Genomic DNA, 23,230 nt, shown 5'->3' on the forward strand with positions numbered 1-23,230 from the left:
GTTGGCACTGAGTTTTTGTCCAATAAATAAGATATAACATGGAAGGGATGGAGGAGGCCCTGGAGCTGGTAGCCAGGAACACTGGTGGCAGGGGGCTCCCAGTGGTCCCGGAGCATGGCACCTCACCCCAAGGTGCTGCACCCCCTCACGGCTTTGGTGTGGGTGTCATGCAGGGTGGTCATCAGCCAAGTGGGGCGGCCATATCCTTTGTCACCAAGCATCCAGCATTAACCTTGTGGCTCATTGTTAAGCAAGTCAGATACAGTGCTCCCGCGCAGGATGTGAGCATCATGGATGCTGCCCGGAAATGTGGTATTCACTGCCATTATAATTTGCTGGTGGTCGACAATGAGTTGGACATTCAGGGAGTGGAATCCCTTGCAGTTCCTGAAAACCTCTGCATCTTGAAAAGGTGCCCGCATCGCAATGTGTGTACAGTCTATTGTTCTCTGCACCTTGGGGAAGTTTGCAATTCTGAAGAATCCTAGAGCCCTCTTAATCTGTGCCTCCCTGGTCATAGGGAAGCTGATCATGTTCCTCCTGCATGTGTACAGTGCTTCAGTGACCTGTCTAATGCAGCAATGTGTGGCATGCTGAGACAGACCGCAAATGTCACCAGCTGAGGCCTGAAAAGAACCTGACGAGTAGAATGACAGTGCCGCGGTGACTTTGACCTCGACGGACAGTGCAGTACTGAAGGTGCTGGCAGGCTGCAGATCTCCCCTCATGAGCTGGCATATCTCAGTGATAACCTCTTTGTGGAAGCGCAGTCTCTGAAGGAAGGTGATGTCGGGCAAGTCGAGGTAAGACCGCTTCTCCCTGTACTTGCGGGGGGTGTAACGTCTGGCCCTCCTCATCAGTCTGGCACGTCTTACATTGGGCACATAATGCTGTGGAGCCTACCTTTGGCCATATCGCGTCTGCAGCATGTAATTGGTCACTAAGAGAGGGTGAGAAAGAACAGGCCCCATTGCAGTATCTCTCTATTTTCCACTGATTGGTCACAAACAAGGAATATCCCGATGAAGACACCTATTAAATTCCAATCATTCACAGTATGATAAAGATGTTTGTACAGATGTTCACATCACCTCCAAAGACCTCCAGAGTACATCCGAACTCCCCCAAGGTTGAAGCAGAGGAGCCTTTTAAATGATGCGACATGTGATGTAGAACATGGCGTCCATAAGGCCGTGATTAGTTCCGGTTAGTTCCACTTTTTCCGGGCGGTTCTTTGGGCGAGCGATATTTTGGCCGATATATGTGTGAGATGGTGAAAGTGACGCTGGGCGATCTCCTGGCCGTTAGTTTCAGCAAATGTCATCTTTACGACAAAAAAAAGTGGGCGGTCGGTATTATTGTGGAAACTAACGCTGGGCGATATGATGGGTGTTGATTTTGCCCATTCTTATGATTCCGTCCCAAAAAAGTGGGCAGGCGGTATTATTTTATTCCCGCCTTTACACACATGGGGAAAGTAACGCTCGGCAATAAGTTTCCGTAAAATGCCTGTCAGTTTCCATTTTGTGGCTAAATGGGCGATATATGGGCGTTATACATCATTTCAGCGGTAAAATGAACGTTAAGCATGCAAAAAACGTGGAAAATCTAACCCATGGAGAAAGTCCGAATATATAAGCAAACATAGCGATGAGGCACTGTTACATTACTTTTTGCAGTGAAATAATTCAATTCAAAATGGCATGACTGCCACATAGGGAAGATAACAATGTGCTGGGCATGTTAGCCAGGCTTCCAGTCAACTTAATATGAGCCCTTTCACACAGTGCTGAATGTCAGTAGCCAGTATAATAGAGGACTAGGCTCTGTCTCATACATAGAATTTCCAATATGGATTTTTAATGCCAGTTTTAAAGAAAATTAAAAGGATGGGCTGGAAATCTGGGATTAGTTGCGAAAAGAGCAGAAATTGGTTACAAGTATTAACAAAAAAAATACTAGTATGCAATCGGAACTGAGAGGTTACAACTATCAGTAAAGACTGAACAGGCTGGGGCTCTTTTCTCTAGAAAAGAGATGGCTGAGGGGTGACCTGATAGAGGTCTTTATAATTACGAAAGGGTTTGATAGGATAGACATAGAGAAGATGTTTCCGCTTGTGGGAGAGACCAGAACTAGAGGCTATAAATATAAGATAGTCAGTAATAAATTCAATAGGGAATTCAGGAGAAACTTCTTTACTCAGAGAGTGGTGAGAATGTGGAACTCACTATCACAGGGAATGGTTGAGGCGAATAGCATAGATGCATTTAAGGGGAAGCTAGATACACACATGAGGAAAAAAGGAATAGAAGGATATGCTGATAGAGTGAGATGAAGAGGGCTGGGAGGAGAATCAAGTGGAGCAGAAACACCGGCACGAACCAGTTGGGCCGAATGGCCTGTTTCTGTGCTGCACATTCTATGTAATTCTATGAGAGAATACAGAACTGTTATAAGAGGGAAGACTGACCAAGTTTGATAAGATTATTTTTGCCTGTTTAGAAGGCTAACTGAGGCCATGTACTTTCGCGGAGTTAAAAGAGACATTAAGGATGAGACAGCTGCCTATCTAGGCCTTGCAGTGACTGCAGAAAACTATGATACATCTTAGCAATCTGGTAGTGCGTCAGCGAGAAAGAGAGATCGACTGGAAACTTGGTTTGCCAGGAGCAGAACGCTACAAAACCAGCCATTTTAGTCAGTGCCAAGATGTAAAGAGAATTAACCCCTTGGTCTCATTGTGAGCCTTGAGTTGTCCTACTGGATAAGGTTGTAAACATCACTCTCTGTACAACAGTCATGTTTTAATGTCAATTAAACAAATTGTTAGGAAAGTTTAATGCCTTGGTTGATCCTTATCTCTGGATTACCTTAAGGAGCAAAGAGAGAGTTTAAAAAAAAACTTACAGCATTAATTCTTCCTTGCCCATGCTGCACTCCAGTTAGCACTGTATCTCAACACCCTCTCAGGCCGTTATGGTGGCTGCACCTAACCACACCTGAAGAGGACTTAGCAATGTAAATTACATGCTAACAGACCGAGGCATCTGCACACTGATTTCTGCCAAACCGTGTATAGATCAAGGGAAGATTAAAAACCTGGTGCTGCTGCGTTCTGAGCTGCTGAGTTTCCCTGCTATTTGTCAGCCATGGCTCAGTGGGCAGCACTCTTGCCTCTGACACAGAAGTCCTACTCCTGGGACTTGAGCACATAAAATCTAGGCTGACACTTCAGTGCCGTGTTGAGGGAGCACTGCACTGTCGGAGGTGCCATCTTTCGGATGAGACGTTAAACTGAGGCCCATCTGCTCTCTCAGGTGGATGTAAAAGATCCCATGACACTATTTGAAAGAAGAGCAGGGGAACTTTTCCCGGTGTACAGGCCAATATTTATCCCTCAATCAACATAACAACAAAACAGATTATCCGGTCATTATCATATTGCTGTGCGCAAAGTATTTGCCGCGTTTCGCACATTACAACAGTGACTACACGCCAAAAGTACTTAATTGGCTGTAAAGCGCTTTGAGATGTCTGGTGGTTGTGAAAGGCGCTATATAAATGCAAATCTTTCTTTCTTCTTTCTTAAGGAATAGGTATTGTCACGCATGGGCCTTTATTTACAAACTCTTCATTAAAAAATGGCTTTGCTGCTTCAGTACTTGCTGGGGTGTCTCTCACCGACGGAACATAAGAACATAAGAAATAGGAGCAGGAGTAGGCCATTTGGCCCCTCGAGCCTACTCCGCCATTGAATAAGATCATGGCTGATCTGATCTTGGCCTCGACTCCACTTCCCTGCCCGCTCCCCATAACCTTTGACTCCCTTATCATTCAAAAATCTGTCTATCTCCACCATAAATATATTCAATGATGGAGGCTGTGTTCTGCACTGTACCGCTCACCGGTAATTTGGGCAGAATTTTACACAATATTTATTATACACATTAAATGGTAGTACACTGAGAGGAGTAGAGGAACAAGGGACCTTGGAGTGCATGTCCACAGATCCCTGAAGGTAGCAGGACTAGTAGCTAAGGCGGTTAAGAAGGCATACAGAATACTTACCTTTATTAGCCAAGGCAAAGAATACAAGAGCAGGGAGGTTATACTTGAACTGTATAAAACACTAGTTAGGCCACAGCTAGAGCACTGCGGCAGTTCTGGTCACCACATTATGGGAAGGATGTGATTGCACTAGAGAGGGTACAGAGGAAACAGGTGGATAGGAAGGACCTATTTCCCTTAGTAGAGGGGTCAATAACTAGTGGGCTTAGATTTAAAGTAATTGGTTGGAGGTTTAGAGGGGATTTGAGGAGAACTTTTTTCACCCAGAGGGTGGTGGGGGTCTGGAACATACTGCCTGAAAGGGTGATAGAGGCAGAAACCCTCATCGCATTTTAAAAGTACTTGGATGTGCACTTGAAGTGCCGTAACCTACAGGGCTACGGACCAAGAGCTGGAAAGTAGGATTAGGCTGGATAGCTCTTTTTCAGCCGGCACAGGCACAATGGGCCGAAATGGCCTCCTTATGTGCTGTGAATGTCTATGATTCTATGATTTTAAAAATGCACTGCTTCGCAGGTCTGCGCTCCTCCAATTCTGGCCTCTTGCACATCTCGATTTTAATCGTTCCACCATTGGCGGCCGTGCCTTCAGCTGTCTGAGTCCTAAGCTCTGGAATTCCATCCCTAAAGCTCTCCGCTTCTCTCATCTCCTTTAAGATGGCTCCTCAAAACCTATCTTATTGTCCAAGCTTTTGGTCACCTGTCCCTAATATCTCTTTCTGTGGCTCGGTGTCAAACACATTTTTATTGAAAACAATTTTGTGAAGAGCCTTGGAATGTTTTGCTCTGTTAAATGTGCTATATAAATGTAAGTTGCTGTTGTTGTTGTTTGCTGATTTCTTGGTATTCGATTGATTTAGGTGGCAGTCCGGGAGACCAAAGGGAACCCGAGTCTGGCCTCACAGCTTTTTGTGGATTTGTGCTTGCTGGGCCTACCCACTGGAAAGCGAGCCCCCTCTTGTAACAAGCACAGGCTAAAGCAGCTGTAATTGCAAGCTGACAGAAGGTTTAACCTCAGTTCCCACCACCACCATGATGACCATTGATCCTCCTCATCACCAACCTATTGATATTTTATCTGTGGAACAATGGGGTCGAGAGTACATAACCTTAAAATCAGAGCCAGGCCATTCAGGAGAGAAGTTAGGAAACACTTCTTCATGCAAACGCTGGTAGAAGTGTGCACATCTCTCCCACAAAAGGCAGTAGATGCCAGCTCAATTAATAATTTTAAATGTGGGAGATCAATAGAATTTACTAACCAAGGATACTAAGGGAAAATGAGCCAAGGCGGGCAAATGCAGTTAGGTTACAGATCAGCCACGATCTCATTGAATGGCGGAACAGACTCGAGGGGCTGAGTGGCCTCCTCCTGTTACTATATTCCTTTGTGGAATTCAGTAGGGAACATGTAAAGACTCCAGCTGGATCTCTGGATGTGCCAGGAGCTCATTTATGAAGCCCACATGATCCAGATCACTCTTCACAAAAGGTAAGAATTAATTCAAAATGGAGCCCAGAAGCTAGCAACACAAAGTCTCACAAAAAGCAACACTCCAACCCTGCAAGAACCCTCTCCACATATCTTGATTTTCTATAAACCAATTGGACCTCAAGGATTGTTGCCAAACTATCTCAATCAACCAAATGCATACTGTTCCTACAGACTGATATATTCCTACAGACCAATATAGTCTCTTAAATGTCCAGTGTGTTTCAACTATGTCAAGACTTCACAAAATGAATATTTCAAAAATAACTTGCATTTATATAGAGTTTTTATATAGAGCCAAAAATTAATGCCAAAGCTTCCCTTTCAATTTGCGCATAATTACGCTCACTGGCACGGAGAGTGCATGCAGAAAAAGCAATTGGTCGCTCCTCCCCACTATGTAGTACATGAGAGATCACTGCCCCATACGGAGAGGCGTTACATGCTAGCTTGATCTCTTTAGATACGTCATAGTAAACTAACATGGTACTCTTTACCAACTGGTTTTTACACTTCATGAATGCTGCATCGAACTCTTCTGACCACTTCCAATGGAGCTGCTTTTTCAATAATTCATTCAGTGGATATAATACTGTAGCCAAATTTGGTCAGCACTTCCCATAATAGTTCAAAAAACCCAAAAATGATCGAAGTTCAGTGACATTCTTGGGAGTGGATGCACTTCTAATTGCATCCAGCTTTCTCTGAGTTGGATGTAAACCATCTTTGTCTACGCTGTACCTTAAGTACTCCACTGCGTTTTGAAATAACTCACACTTGTGAGCAGTCATTTGTACTCTGTGCTTCTCTAGCCATTTGAGGACTTCATTCTAAAGTAGACTGGAAACACAGACTAAACGGTGGCACAATTGAGGAACAGTGGAGGACTTTTAAGGAGCTCTTTCATATTGGGCAACAAAAATATATTCCAGTGAAAAAGGGTGGTAAGAGAAGGGATAACCAGCCGTGGATAACCAAGGAAATAAAGGAGAGTATCAAATCAAAGACCAATGCGTATAAGGTGGCCAAGTTTAGTGGGAAACTAGAAGATTGGAAAAATTTTAAACAACAGTAAAGAATGACTAAAAAAGCAATAAAGAAAGGAAAGATAGATTACGAAGGTAAACTTGCGCAAAACATAAAAACAGATAGTAAAAGCTTTTACAGATATATAAAACAGAAAAGAGTGACTAAAGTAAATGTTGGTCCCTTAGAAGATGAGAAGGGGGATTTAATAATGGGAAATGTGGAAATGGCTGAGACTTTAAACAATTATTTTGCTTCGGTCTTCACAGTGGAAGACACAAAAACCATGCCAAAAATTGCTGGTCATAGGAATGTGGGAAGGGAGGACCTTGAGACAATCACTATCGCTAGGGGTGTAGTGCTGGACAGGCTAATGGGACTCAAGGTAGACAAGTCCCCTGGTCCTGATGAAATGCATCCCAGGGTATTAAAAGAGATGGCGCAAGTTATAGCAGATGCAGTCGTTATAATCTACCAAAATTCTCTGGACTCTGGGGAGGTAAAGCAGCTAATGTAATGCCTCTGTTTAAAAAAGGGGGCAGACAAAAGGCAGGTAACTATAGGCCGGTTGGTTTAACATCTGTAGTGGGGAAAATGCTTGAAACTATCATTAAGGAAGAAATAGCGGGACATCTAGATAGGAATAGTGCAATCAAGCAGACGCAGCATGGATTCATGAAGGGGAAATCACGTTTAACTAATTTACTGGAATTCTTTGAGGATATAACGAGCATGGTGGATAGAGGTGTACCGATGGATGTGGTGTATTTAGATTTCCAAAAGGCATTCGATAAGGTGCCACACAAAAGGTTACTGCAGAAGATAGAGGTACGCGGAGTCAGAGGAAATGTATTAGCATGGATAGAGATTTGGCTGGCGAACAGAAAGCAGAGAGTCGGGATAAATGGGTCCTTTTCGGGTTGGAAATCAGTGGTTAGTGGTGTGCCACAGGGATCTGTGCTGGGACCACAACTGTTTACAATATACATAGATGACCTGGAAGAGGGGACAGAGTGTAGTGTAACAAAATTTGCAGATGACAAGCGGGTTGTGTAGAGGACACAGAGAGGCTGCAAAGAGATTTAGATAGGTTAAGCGAATGGGCTAAGGTTTGGCAGATGGAATACAATGTCGGAAAATGTGAAGTCATCCACCTTGGGAAAAAAAAACAGTAAAAGGGAATATTATTTGAATGGGGAGAAATTACAACAGGCTGAGGTGCAGAGGGACCTGAGGGTCCTTGTGCATGAATCCCAAAAAGTTAGTTTGCAGGTGCAGCAGGTAATCAGGAAGGCGAATGGAATGTTGGCCTTCATTGCGAGAGGGATGGAGTACAAAAGCAGGGAGGTCCTGCTGCAACTGTATAGGGTATTAGTAAGGCCGCATCTGGAGTACTGCGTGCAGTTTTGGTCACCTTACTTAAGGAAGGATATACTAGCTTTGGAGGGGGTACAGAGACGATTCACTAGGCTGATTCCGGAGATGAGGGGGTTACCTTATGATGACAGATTGAGTAGACTGGGTCTTTACTCATTGGAGTTCAGAAGGATGAGAGGTGATCTTATAGAATCATTTAAAATAATGAAAGGGATAGACAAGATAGAGGCGGAGAGGTTGTTTCCACTGGTCGGGGAGACTAGAACTAGGGGGCACAGCCTCAAAATACGGGGGAGCCAATTTAAAACCGAGTTGAGAAGGAATTTCTTCTCCCAGAGGGTTGTGAATCTATGGAATTCTCTGCCCAAGGAAGCAGTTGAGGCTAGCTCATTGAATGTATTCAAGTCACAGATAGATAGATTTTTAACCAATAAGGGAATTAAGGGTTACGGGGAGTGGGTGGGTAAGTGGAGCTGAGTCCACGGCCAGATCAGCCATGATCTTATTGAATGGCGGAGCAGGCTCGAGGGGCTAGATGGCCTAATTCTTATATTCTTATGTTCTTATGTTCTTATTCAATATGTATTATGGATTTGCCTGTTTTGGTGCTGAAATGAGTATGTCATCTAAATAATGTACTACCCCTTCAATGCCTGTCAAAATCTGGTTCATCACCCCTTGGAATATGGCGGAGGTGGAAGACACTCCAAATTGTAGCCTATTAAATTGATATAGGCCTTATTGAGTATTTATAATCAAGCATGACTTGAACTCCTCATCTAGTTCAAGTTGTAAGTCGGCATTTGTAAGATCTTACTTTGAGAAGATCTGACCACCTCTCAGTGTTGTGAACAAATCTTCTACATTTGGCAATGTATTGGGAAGATTACCTTCTCGAACCTGGTTTACGGTTACTTTATAATCCCCACATAACCTTACCTTACCATCTGACTTAGGTACAACAATGGATGTAGCCCAATTACATAGATCTAGCTTAGAGATTATGTTCTTAGCCTTTAGCCTTTTGAATTCTTGCTCAAAGTCTCTGCTTAAGTGCATATGGTACGGGACGTGACTTGCAGTAAACTGGTCTAGCGTCCTTACCAGGTCTGACCTATATGTGACTCCAGACCCACAGCAAGCTGACTCTTAACCACCTTCTGAAATGGTCTTGGAAGCCACTCAGTTGTATTGAAGGCGATGATTCACCATCACCTTCACGAGGGCAATTAGGGATGGGCAATAAATGCCAGCCTTGTCAGAGACGCCCAGATCCCGAGAATGAAGAAAATAAATAAATCTATGTATGTGATGCAAAGAGAGTTATTTTTACATGACTTGAATAAACGACATGTTCCAATGTTTGCTGTATTTAATGTTAACAGTTAGAGCACTGTATAGAGTGTGCAAGGTGAAGTCACCTGCTGAGCAAGGCAGACAACTTGAAGTAAGGTTGTTAACCTGCACCAGACAGCATATTGGCTCACTGTGCCACTGTACAAGTTGAATCTGCTGTTTGAAACACTTCCAAAGCACCAGTTCATCAATGCTTTATCTTCACGGCCCAGCATGGCTTCACATTCAAGGGTAAGCTCCATTTTTAACAAACAGGTAAATATTTTAAAATAATGGTTGACTACCAATTTAAACAAGTAGGGTCTGAATGACAGTGCACCCCTTGACTGCAGTTGCCACACAAAGTGTAATTCAAAACACTTGCGGGAGAAATTGGCCTAGTTTGCACCTCCCGTTAGTGCCTACTGGGGGTGGTAACAGGGTGCTAAGAGGTTACCGACCAGATGTGGTGAATTCACCGTTGTCTGCGAACTTCCCTGACAGTTTTGCACTGGTGCTAACACTTACCGCCTTGCTCTTTTGCGGCCTGTAGATTTAGCGCTTCACTTCCCTCTTGGAGAACTAAAGCAGAAGTTCCCGGGAGCAAAAATTCTTGTTCGCTTGCGGATACTTTTCCCATTCCTGAAATGTTATCGCCCCAAATGGGACGCTACACAATTTCTAGCCCTAATTCTTACTTAGGAGTCAACTAGGAACATAAGAACAGGAGGAGGCCATTCAGCCTCTCGAGCCTGTTCTGCCATTCAATGAGATCATGGCTGATCTAAATCTTAACTCCATCCACTCGTCTTAGCTCCATATCCTTTTACACCCTGCTCTAGCAATAATCTATCACTCTCAGATTTAAAATTATTCACTGAGCTAGCAACTGCTGCTTTTTCTGGAGTGAATTCTACAATTCTCCCACTCTTTGTGTGAAGAAATGTTTTCTAACTTCTCTCCTGAACGGCCCAGTTCTAATTTTGAGGTTATGCCCCCTTGTTCTGGACTCCCCCCACTAGAGGAAATCATTTCTCTCTATCTACCCTATCAACTCCTTTAATTACCTTAAACACCTCAATTAGAACATCCCTTAATCTATATTCCAAGGAATAGAAGCCTAGTTTATGCCATTTCTTATGTAAACTACAATCTAACTACAATGTAAGACAACGCCTCCTGCACCTGGCCTCAGTGTTCCCTTACAGTTTGTATATACTTTCATCATCATAGGCAGTCCCTCGAAGCGAGGATGACTTGCTTCCACGCCAAAAAGGGATGAGTTCACAGGTGTTTCAATGAAGGACCGAATATTCCAGATCCCGAACTACAACCTGAAGGGTGGAAGATGCCTGTGTGTGGATTTTTTTAACATGTGGTGGCCATTGCACACCACATGGGCTTGACAGAGCTAGGACTTGGTCCAGTGGCAAGGATTACCCAAGACGACTGCTGCACGGACCTAGCGCGCACACATATCGCAGTGTGGGATGACCCGTGCTGCCCCTGGGCCCTTGCCTCTTCTGGGCCCCCGGCTCTTCTGGGCCCCAAACTCACACTTCTGCTGGGCCCCGGTCACTTCCCTCTATGAACTCTTGCCGCTCCTTCGCCCCTCTTGCTGTGCCTGTCCGCACTGCAATCAGCAACCTGGCATCGCAGCCATCACCCTCCTGGCATTGCATGCTGCTCCCTCCAATAGCCCCGGCCTGCTGATGGTCTTGCAGGCCGGGGCTGCACTGATTTCCAGGCCGGGCTGTTGCATGCTGCTCCCTGTAATGGCCCCGGCCTGCTGAGCCGGGAGTAGCAGGAGGAGGAATAGCTAGGTTCTATATTTCAGACATCTGCCTGTTTATTTGTTTATATATTGTTACTAAATCTCATTGGTACTTCATAGGCTAAGCCATGTACTTATTCTATTGTCTTCTGAAGTCAAGGAGATCATGTGTGGCCATGTGACATACAAGTAAAGCTGAATACAGTGATGAGGCATTTCGTTTTAACCTCTGGGCTTGTTACAATTACCCAGGTTTTAGGTGTGTGAAGTCATACTCTGGTTTATAGGGAGCAAGAGCTTGTGTATATACTTTACTACACAGATCACTGCAATTGGAATACACCCAGATTAATGAGCCAAAAACTGAGGGTCCATCCGATGTCTGAAACCACATTAAGCAATGGTTTCTACCCATCATCTAAATTATATGACTGCCGTAAGTTTCATGAACATTAAGCATAATTTTTTTTTACTCGTGCACACGATGTTGGCATCACTGGCAAGGCTGGCATTTATTGCCCATCCCTTATTGCCTTTGAACAACTCAGTGTCCTGCCAGTTCAGAGGGCAATTAAGAGTCAACCTCATTGCTGTGGGTCTGGAGCCACATATAGGCCAGGCCAGGTCAGAATGGCAGATTTCCTTCCCTAAAGGGCATTAGTGAACCAAATGTGTTTTTACGACAATCTGATAGTTTCATGGTCACCATTACTGACACTAGCTTTTTAATACAGATTTATTTAATTGAATTTAAATTCCCCAGCTGCCATGGTGGGATTTAAATTCATGGGGCCAAAATTGCCCCTATGCTTAAGGCCTGTTACCACCAGAAATCGGCGGCCACGCTGTGGTGTGCAATGGCCACTGACTTTCCGTGTAATGGCCGCCATTATCAAAATTCCGCTCCTGCGATAACCCTGTGGTGACCTGCACCCCCCCCCACCCCACCTCCCCCCCCACCACCGATCTGCTGCTGCCGATCCATCCGAGGTGCGTCATCAGAGTGCACACCACCGATGTCCCTTTCCCAAGGCGAAATTCCATCAAGAAAATCTTCCTCTCGCCGGGCGGTGCCAAAACTTGCTTTTTTCAGATGGTGCAGTGAGGCCGTGGCCTTCTGAAATGGCGGTGTGGCTCCCATTAAAGGAGACGCACTGCCACCATATTTTGTTTTGTCGGCTGACTTCCATGTCGGGCCGACAATTATGCCCCCGGGTTTGGCCGGGCCGCCACCAGGCAGCCTGGCACCCTCTCTTGGTGGCACAGTGAACTGAACTTTAAAAATCGCGCAAACTTTTTCTTTTAATTGAAGGGGAGAGCCGTGGTGACGTGGCGCCGTGATAACTGACAGCGGCGGACACTACCCCCCCGCCAACTTCCGCCCTCTCTAGTATGCTCACCGCAGCACTACTGCCCCCATTATGAGTGACTTCCGATTCGTCAGAAAAAAAAGCCAAAGAGCGGAATTTCGCTCAAGAGGCCACCTCATCCAACGCAGTGGTAAAAGCACTAGAAACGGGCTGCGTGCATCCGGTTTCCAGCAGTGGGCAATTTCAGCCCCCGTGTCTCTTGGATTATTAGCGCAGTAAACATAACCACTATGCTACCATTCTCTTGTGTTCCCTTTTCATGTTTAACCTTTCAACTAGGCGTTATTATGGCGGGAGACCCCTGTGGAAGAGGGCCATCAGTGTAAGGGAACTTGAAAGAAACTGAACTATGTATAGCATTACAGGGGGAAAGACAAGCTTGAGAGAAATGTAGAAATTTGTTAGCATGCTAATGAGGTAGTTGTGGTGCAAAATGTCCCTAATACAGGACAAAATATTGAACGCCGTACTAAACACTCTTTGTATCATAATTTACCTGTACAGATGTGCCTGGCCTAGTATAAAAGGCAGGCCACCAGGTGTGATCCTCACTCTGGAGTTAACTAATAAAGGACTAAGATCACTACAGTTCAAGTACAACACATTGCCTCGTGGATTCATTACCAGAGCATCTAAGGACAAAACAATTGGTGACGAGGTTATGAACTTCCACGCGAAAATGGTTACCCTTGGTACGTTGCAGTAGTTCGCCGATGGCGATGATTGGGATGCTTTTGGAGAGAGGCTCGAACATTTCTTCACAGCAAATGACCTGGCAGGAGCTGACCCGGCCACACTGGCTGATAAGCGCTGAGCTATCTTGCTAACCAGTTGTGGGCCCACTGTCTATGGCCTCATCAGGGACTTGCTGGCACCAGCGAAGACAACGACCAAGACATATACGGAGCTTGTAACACTGATCCATGAGCAACTCAAGCCCAAGGAGAGCATTCTCACAGCCAGACACCGGTTCTACACCCACCGACGGCCTGAAGGCCAGGAAGTCACAAAGTACGCCGCAGACCTCAGGAGGCTGGCGGCACCGTGCGAGTTCGGCAACCACCTCAACGAAGCGCTGCGGGATATTTTTGTCATTGGAATTGGGCATGAGGGCCTTCTTCATAAGCTACTGTCGGCGGATACCACAGTCACACTGCAGAAGGCCATCTCTGTGAGCCAGGCATTCATGACCTCAACCTGTAGCTCTAGGCAGATGACTCACCCTCAGGACTCAATCCCGGTAGGTACTGTGCACAGAGTAGCACCGGTTAGGGTCTGGACTGTAGAGCGCGAACCCTCTCAGGGAAGAGAGAACAGGCCCCCGAGTCCCTTAACTCAGAGTCCGCCGAGGGGGGCTAATCGAGTAGCACCATGCTGGCGTTGCGGAAGGAATCACAGGGCTCACCAGTGCCGCTTTAAAGACTTTGTATGTAAAGGCTGCAGCACAAAGGGCCACCTCCAGCGAATGTGTAAGAGAAATATGACTCACTGTGTCGATGAAGAGTCTGCAGATGGCCATGAATCCAGCGTGGATTATGAATCGATAGGCAGAGAGGCAGCCCAGTCCCATGGGGAGGTACATAGCATGTTTACCTGCACCACCGAATGTTCCCCGCTGAAGATGGAAGTCGAGATAGAGGGTGTTCCAGTCTTCATGGAAGTGGACATGGGGACGAGCCAGTCAGTGATGAATCAAGAAGCCTTTGAGAGGCTATGGGACAATCAAGCTAAACGACCCAAGTTGATCCTGGTTCAGGCAAAGCTACGCAGCTACACCGATGAAATCATCCCAGTCGTTGGTAGCGTGAATGTAACACAAGTTACCTCTGTGGATTGTGGATTGTTGCAGGTGATGGACCAATGCTGCTCGGAAGTGGAAAGACCCCTCCAGCGATTGACGCCCTCTGCGCTCAGAGGCAAAGCAAACCCTCACCTGAGGGTGGACCCGGCACCGGAGAGCAGACCAACATGGCATCTGAGACACAGACCGCTCAGCACGACTGCGCGGAGATGATCCAGCTGAGATAACCCGAACGCACCTTCCAGGCTCCAGTGGCAGGACTCCGAAGGAAGAAAATTGGATCCAGAGGTGAATTCCCAGCTTGGGAGGCAGAACCTGGGGAGAAGAGGATCACCGACATCGTGGATGGTGAAAAGATGGCGCCCAAACCACGAGGTGAGGGGCTGAAGACAAAGATGGCTGAGGCCAGACCACGAGGTGCAGCACTGATGGAGCAACACATGGCACCAAATGGAGAAGCAGATTGGGGTAAAGAAAGCAAGGCTCTCTTAAAGGAGGCCTGCAACCCACCACAATTAAAGGGACAGTTCCACACACTTAAACAATGTAATAGTAATTGTAAGTCAGAGACAAAAGGTGTAATTGAACATGTAAAATGTGCAACTGATAATCTGAATTGTGTACATGCAACTAGCGAGGAAAAGTCACGCGATTATGTAAAATATGTAATTGATGATCTGAATTGTGCATATAAAACCAGCGAGAAAAAAAATCGCGCGATTGCAATCGGATCCACAGTGTGTCCATCATAAGTAATGAAAAGTTGTGCGATGCAGCGTTTCAACTGCATGCAGCCAATGCAGCGGGCAGACACCCATCGGGAGCACACGGGTCCAGAGAGCTACCCAATGCTGTAACCTGCATCCCGGGGACCAGAGTCATGCACCGTGGAGAGTGGCCACAAGCAGCCGAAACACATGAGCTGCAGAGCAAGCGACCTCAGCAGGGCAACGGAACCGGTATCGATACCCTGCCACGACTAGCTCCACCTCTCAGGCACCCAATGGCGCCAACTGCCACGGGCCTGAAGAAGAAGACTGTACTAAGGCTCAGTCCCCAGACCCCATCGCCACCAAGGCCATACACATAAACGAAGAGTCACCCACCACAGTTCCCCCAAAGTTACCGGCACCAGCCAGGATCCCAAACCAAACAATGCCCAGGCTAGCGAGTCAGCACTCCCCTGTGCACTGCTAGACGACAGCTCCTCAGGAAGCAGCAGCGACCCAGGGTGCAAAGAAAGGACAGGGCGGTCACAGGCATCTGTGAACTGGCCCAACGCTAGGGACCACGGCAACAGCCCCGAGAGCAAGCAACTCGAGCCAACCGGGTTCCCACTGCCAGCACCGGGCACTAAGCCGCCACCAGTCTGTAGGGACACAACCCAGCAGCTCCGGAACTAGTTTGACCTCACGCACCAGTCACTGTATCAATAAGGCATCTAACGTATTGTCTCACAACGGAACCACAAATGTAATGCAAAATCAATTTTCCTGAACTTGAATGTACATGAATGCTAGGAGCCACCGCCATAATCTATGGGGGGGGGTGGGGGGCGGCGGCGCGTGGAGAATGGAGTGGTCAGGGACACAGCAACCACGAGCACTCTATTGCACCAACCACTCACCCAAGATTGAAATGACCTGCCAAGGGTCAACCTGACAGAGCCCACATAGAGCTAAGCCCAGAGCACAATCAATGCAGAGGCGATTTGCACTAAAGGCTCAGGGGAAAGTGATGTCATGTATCCTACATGGCTACTGTTGGTACTATCACAAGGTGTGCTATCAGAGGGCACAGCAGTGGGAGACTTGTAGGTTACCTGTACAGGTGTGCCTGGCCTAGTATAAAAGGCAGGCCACCAGGTGTGATCCTCACTCTGGAATTAACGAATAAAGGACTGTCACTACAGTTCAAGTACAAATCATTGCCTCATGGAGTCATTACTAGAGCATCGAAGGACACAACACTTACGTCAAGAGCTCATCAATAACCGCTTTGCCTGGGGTTATTTACAAGGCTGATACACTGCTAGGTGTGCAGGTCATACATCAATGGTGAGCATCACCTTCGTGACAGTTAAAGTTTAAGTTGATTGAAGTTAAGTGTGATAGACCCTTTGATATTAAGGAATCACCAGTAATGATGTTAAGGAATTACCAATAGCTGTAATGGTGCTGCTATCTGAGCCAATGCGCTACAAGGTTTTGTTAAATAAAAAATCTTTCAACTGAACATTAGTCTGAAATCATCAGTATTTCTGTACAAACCAACCCTTCCCTCTCCCCCGCCCCCACCGCGCTTCTCCTCCCCACCTCTACCACTTCCCCTTCTCCTCCTGACTCCAAGCCGCCTGGCCGAGGAGGTCCTCAGGCGATGTTTCATTGGGGGGGGTTTGACGGTCGAAGCGCTGCTTGGACGAATACGGGAGAGAACGGTCCTGAGGTGGGAACGTGCTCTGAGCCAGAAGCAAGCTGTTGCTGCTGGCTCTCATGTGTGGTTGGCAATGGGGGTGCAGCACCTTGGGGTGCAGTGCGGTGCTCCGGGACCACTGGGAGCCCTCTGTCACCAGTGTTCCTGGCTACCAGCTCCAGGGCCTCCTCCATCCCTTCCATGTTATATCTTATTTGTTGGACAAAAACTCGGTGCCAACTAAGTTTTTGGTGCTTAGTAGGCTTCTTGCTACTGGTGAATCTCCATCGTGCCTCCCACAACAGCCAAACAAGCACATACCACAGCCACACACACTTTCTGTACCTCTGAGCTCCCTCTCTCTCTGTCTTCTCTTCTGCGCATGACATGATGACCCTTGACCTCCTGAATCACGGGAAACGAGCGTTGCCATGCCATTGCTAAGGACGCCCACACTTTACGGCAGAAGGTAAAAAAAATTTAACGCTACCGCCCATTTCATATCGCTCGCGGTAACGCCTATTTTCAAAAATGGAAACTAGGTGTTTAGAGAATGGCAAGAAGCCGGAGATCTGCAAACCCTTTTTCAACGTCCCCCCGGAAATAACATAGAAACATAGAATCATAGAAAATAGGTGCAGGAGTAGGCCATTCGGCCCTTCTAGCCTGCACCGCCATTCAATGAGTTCATGGCTGAACATTCAACTTCAGTACCCCATTCCTGCTTTCTCGCCATACCCCTTGATCCCCCTAGTAGTAAGGACCTCATCTAACTCCTTTTTGAATATATTTAGTGAATTGGCCTCAACAACTTTCTGTGGTAGAGAATTCCACAGGTTCACCACTCTCTGAGTGAAGAAGTTTCTCCTCATCTCGGTCCTAAATGGTTTACCCCTTATCCTTAGACTGTGACCCCTGGTTCTGGACTTCCCCAACATTGGGAACATTCTTCCTGCATCTAACCTGTCTAAACCCGTCAGAATTTTAAATGTTTCTATGAGGTGCCCTCTCATTCTTCTGAACTCCAGTGAATACAAGCCCAGTTGATCCAGTCTTTCTTGATAGGTCAGTCCCGCCATCCCGGGAATCAGTCTGGTGAACCTTCGCTGCACTCCCTCAATAGCAAGAATGTCCTTCCTCAGGTTAGGAGACCAAAACTGTACACAATACTCCAGGTGTGGCCTCACCAATGCCCTGTACAACTGTAGCAACACCTCCCTGCCCCTGTACTCAAATCCCCTTGCTATGAAGGCCAACATGCCATTTACTTTCTTAACTGCCTGCTGCACCTGCATGCCAACCTTCAATGACTGATGTACCACGACACCCAGGTCTCTTTGCACCTCCCCTTTTCCTAATCTGTCACCATTCAGATAATAGTCTGTCTCTCTGTTTTTACCACCAAAGTGGATAACCTCACATTTATCCACATTATACTTCATCTGCCATGCATTTGCCCACTCACCTAACCTATCCAAGTCGCTCTGCAGCCTCACAGCATCCTCCTCGCAGCTCACACTGCCACCCAACTTAGTATCATCCGCAAATTTGGAGATACTACATTTAATCCCCTCATCTAAATCATTAATGTACAGTGTAAACAGCTGGGGCCCCAGCACAGAACCTTGCGGTACCCCACTAGTCACTGCCTGCCATTCTGAAAAGTACCCATTTACTCCTACTCTTTGCTTCCTGTCTGACAACCAGTTCTCAATCCATGTCAGCACACTACCCCCAATCCCATGTGCTCTAACTTTGCACATCAATCTCTTGTGTGGGACCTTGTCGAACGCCTTCTGAAAGTCCAAATATACCACATCAACTGGTTCTCCCTTGTCCACTCTACTGGAAACATCCTCAAAAATTTCCAGAAGATTTGTCAAGCATGATTTCCCTTTCACAAATCCATGCTGACTTGGACCTATCATGTTGCCTCTTTCCAAATGCACTGCTATGACATCCTTAATAATTGATTCCATCATTTTACCCACTACCGATGTCAGGCTGACCGGTCTATAATTCCCTGTTTTCTCTCTCCCTCCTTTTTTAAAAAGTGGGGTTACATTTGCTACCCTCCACTCCATAGGAACTGATCCAGAGTCAATGGAATGTTGGAAAATGACTGTCAATGCATCCACTATTTCCAAGGCCACCTCCTTAAGTACTCTGGGATGCAGTCCATCAGGCCCTGGGAATTTATCGGCCTTCAATCCCATCAATTTCCCCAACACAATTTCCCGGCTAATAAGGATTTCCCTCAGTTCCTCCTCCGTACTAGACCCCCCGACCCCTTTTATAACCGGAAGGTTGTTTGTGTCCTCCTTCGTGAATACCGAACCAAAGTACTTGTTCAATTGGTCCGCCATTTCTTTGTTCCCCGTTATGACTTCCCCTGATTCTGACTGCAGGGGACCTACGTTTGTCTTTACTAACCTTTTTCTCTTTACATATCTATAGAAAGTTTTGCAATCCGTCTTAATGTTCCCTGCAAGCTTCTTCTCATACTCCATTTTCCCTGCCCTAATCAAACCCTTTGTCCTCCTCTGCTGGGCAATAAGCACAACAGTGAAGATTCTAAAAGCCCTATATGTGTTTTTTAAATTTAATTTAATTATATTTTTGTACATTTTTAAACTCTTACGTTTGTAAAAGTAGGCTATGTGCCAGCTTTTATCAGGTGCATTAATTTTGAGGACATTTGCTGGGCAAGATATGGGTGAATACTGCAATCTTGCTCTTGCAAATGTCCTTGCTCCCAATATGCATGAGATCTGTCAAGCTCCAGCTTGACAGATCAGAAAAGCTGGTTTTCAGCACATGTGCATTGTACGCTGAAAACCAGCTTTTGCGATGTCTTCCTGGGTCCGTAGAAACTCTGTACGGACCCGGGGGCGTCGGAATGTCAGGGCCGATATTTTCTAAAATGATTTGCTATCCATTTTTTGTAATGAAAGATCCTCGAGAGTTTTGAAGCCAGCGTGGCAGAAGTATTTGATTATCTTAAGGTGAACACATCCCCTGGGTGAGATGGCTTATGGTCCTCAAGAGACCAAAGGGGAACATTGAAATAAAAACTGAAAATGCTGCGAATACTCAGCAGGTCAGGCAGCCTCTGTGGGAAGAGAAGCAGAGCTAATGTTTCAGGTCGATGATCTTTAGTTTGAATGCTTACTTATGAGACAACTAGGTGACATAACCTTAAGGGGAACTTTGTTGGGTTACGACCACCAGCATTAAGGTATGACTGACAAACTTCTGTACGGCGGGAAGCAAGCAAAATCATGCCTATATTTTTACAAGTTGGCAATTCTGGCACATCTGCTTGACATCACTAACAGATAAAGTAATGGATACTATGTTCTGGAATGCACTGTCTGAAATGACAGTGGAAGCAGATTCAATAATAACTTTTAAAAGGGAATTGGATAAATACTTGTAAAGGAAAATCTTTCAGGGCTATGGGGAAAGAGCAGGGGGAACGAGAATAATTGGATCGCTCTTTCAAATAGCCAGCACAGGCACGATGGGCCGAATGGCCTCCTTCATTGCTATATGAGTCTATGTTAAGGGGTAGGTTGGAGGAGCACCTGTTTGGCCATAACTTAATAGAAAGTGGCCAACTTGGATTTACAGTGTGAAGGTCCAGGCTGACAAACCTCTTTAACTTTTTTGAGGACGATTAAGAAAATGTAGACAGTTCCTTATGCTATCGGTTACTTGGATCTTTCAGAAAGCTTTTGAAAAAGTTCCACATGACTTCCAGTAAACTACTAGCCACAGGAATCTAGGGTAGAACTTCAGTATAAAAATAGAAGTTGCTGGAAAGGCACAGCAGACCAATCAGCACTGGCAAGATCATTAATATTTTGTATAGAATGCTTTCATTGAACCCACAGACTGCAAGATTGAATATGAAATTGGCTAGAGAATTAGGGAATGAAGAATACTCATGAGAAGGATGTCAGTTCGTGGAGAAATGCTGTTTAGAGGCACACCAGGATGAGTGCATCCACTACTGTTAGTTCCAATTTATATAAATTACTTGCATACAAAAGAAAATGTGAGCCTGTCCAATTGGTTAATTATTTCATATGGAGAACAGAAAAAACAGATTGTGCAGTAAAGAATTTACACAACGATTTAGATTGGTTATGTAACTGGGAAATTTAACAGCAACAAATGCGAAATACAGCACAATCAAAATCAACATCAGGGTGAAATAGGCAGCAGATCAAAATGGGTAGCAGCAGATTTCTCGCCTGATAAATAATGAAGATTTTTCTTTTCAATTAAGTCACAGAAAATTGGACGGGTGTATACCGGGCAAGTGTGAAACAGGAGGGGTGTATAATGGGCAGGAGTATAACAGGCGGGGTGTATAATGGGCGGGGTGTGTAACTGACTGGTGCATTATGGGCGGGTATATAATGTGGAGCGTATAATGGCCTGGGTGTATAACGGGCGGGTGTATAACGGGCGGGGTGTATAACGGGCTGGGTGTATAACAGGCAGGGAGTATAATGGCCTGGGTGTATAACGGGCGGGTGTATAACGGGCTGGGTGTATAACAGGCAGGGAGTATAATGGGCTGGTGTATAATGGGCTGGTGTATGACGGGCGGGGTGTATAATGCATGGGTGTATAATGGGCGGATGTGTAACGGGCAGGTGTATAACAGTCTGGTGTATAACGGGTGGGTTATAACGGGCAAGGTGTATAACGGTCGTGGTGTATAATGGGCGGAATGTATAACGGGCAGGTGTATAATGGGACGTGTATAACAGATGTGTGTATAACGGGACGTGTATAACGGATGTGTGTATAACCGACGGGTGTATAACGGATGTGTGTATAACGGATGTGGTGTATAATGGATGGGTGCATATAATGGGCAGGGTGTATAAAGGTGGGTGTATAATGGGCTGGTGTATAACGGGCCGATGTATAGCGGGCGGGGGTACAGCGGGCAGGGTGTATAGCAGGTGGGGTGCATAATGGGCGGGTGTATAACGGGCTGGTGTATAACAGGCCGCTGTATAACTGGCTGGTGTATAACGGGCGCGGTGTATAGCGGGCGGGGTGTATAGCGGGCGGGGTGTATAACAGGCAAGTGTATAACAGGCTGGTGTATAATGGGCGTGAAGTGAAATGGGCTGGTGTATTACGGGTAGTGTATAGCGGGCGGGGTGTATAATGGCGGGTGTATAATGGGCGGGTGTATAAGGGGCGGGTGTATAATGGGCGGGTGTATAATGGGTGGGTGTATAATGGGCGGGGTGTATAACGGGCGAGGTGTGTAATGGGCGGGTGTATAAGGGGTGGGTGTATAAGGGGCAGGGGTATAAGGGTCAGGGTGTGTAACGGGCTGGGTGTGTAACGGGCGGGTGTATAACATGCGTGGTGTATAACGGGCGGGTGTATAATGGGCAGGTGTATAATGGCCGGGTGTGTAATGGGCAGGTGTATAATGGGCGAGTGTATAACAGGTGACTGTATAATGGGCGAGTGTGTAACGGACAGGGTGTGTAATGGGCGGTTGTGTAATGGGCAGGGGTGGAAATGGGCGAGTGTGTAATGTGCGAGTATAAAATGGATGGGTTTATAACGGGTAGGGTGTATAATGGTCGGGGTGTATATTGGGAGGGGTGTGTAATGGGCGAGTGTACATCATGCGGTGTGTACAACAGGCATGGTCAATAACGGGTGAGTTGTATAACGGACTGGTGTATAATGGGCGATGTATAATGCACTGGTGTTTAACAGGCAAGGTGTATAACATAACGGGTGGGGTGTATAATGGGTGGAGTGTATAACTGGTGGGGTGTATAATGGGAAGGCGTATAACGGGCAGGTGTATGATGGGCAGGTGTATAATGGGCAGGTGTATAATGGGCAGGCGTATAATGGGCGAGTGTATAACAATTGGCTGTATAAGGGGTGAGTGTGTAACAGGCGGGGTGTATAATGGTCACGGTGTATATTGGGATTGGAGTGTAACGGGTGGGTGTACATCTTGCGGTTTGTATAACAAGTATGGTCTATAATGGGCGAGGTGCATAACGGGCGAGGTGTATAACAGGCGGGGTGTATAATGGGCGGGGTGTATAACAGGTGGATGTAGTACAGACGGGTGTATAATGTGCCGGGTGTATAACTGACAGGGTTTATAACGGGCTGGGTGTGTAACGGGCGGGGTGTATAACGGGCAGGGTATATAACGGGCGTGGGTATAATGGGCGGGGTGTATAACACGCAGGTGTATAACGGGCGGGTGTATAGCGGGCACGTGTATAACGGGTGGGGTGTATAATGGGCAGGGTGGATAACGGGCGGGGTTCATAACGGGCGGGTGTGTAATGGGTGGATGTATAACAGGTGGGTGTATAATGAGCGAGTGTTTAATGGGCGGGGAGTTTAACGAGCGGGGTGTATAACTGGAAGATGTATACCGAGCGGGTGTATAATGGATGGATATATACCAGGTGGAGTGTGAAACATGCGGGTGTATAAAGGGTGGATGTATAATGGGTGAGTGTGTAACGGGCGGGGTGTATAACGGGTGAGTGTATAACG

At 46.3% G+C, this 23,230-nt stretch overlaps 1 protein-coding gene across 2 annotated transcripts in view; it reads right to left on the bottom strand.

The window, feature by feature from the left end:
* Nucleotides 1-23,230, bottom strand: part of fgf14 (fibroblast growth factor 14) — a 356,072-nt gene that overhangs the window by 306,188 nt on the left and 26,654 nt on the right. Inside the window, exon 2 of one of the 2 annotated variants that reach the window (XM_070891409.1) lies at nt 13,069-13,076. The exons of the other annotated variant lie outside the window; for it this stretch is intronic. Coding sequence (XP_070747510.1) covers nt 13,069-13,076 — 8 coding nt within the window. The remainder of the gene's footprint in view (nt 1-13,068; nt 13,077-23,230) is intronic. 2 annotated transcript variants of the gene reach the window in all.

The sequence above is a fragment of the Pristiophorus japonicus genome, chromosome 10 (assembly GCF_044704955.1).
Source record: "Pristiophorus japonicus isolate sPriJap1 chromosome 10, sPriJap1.hap1, whole genome shotgun sequence".
In the NCBI taxonomy this organism is placed as follows: Eukaryota; Metazoa; Chordata; class Chondrichthyes; family Pristiophoridae; genus Pristiophorus; species Pristiophorus japonicus.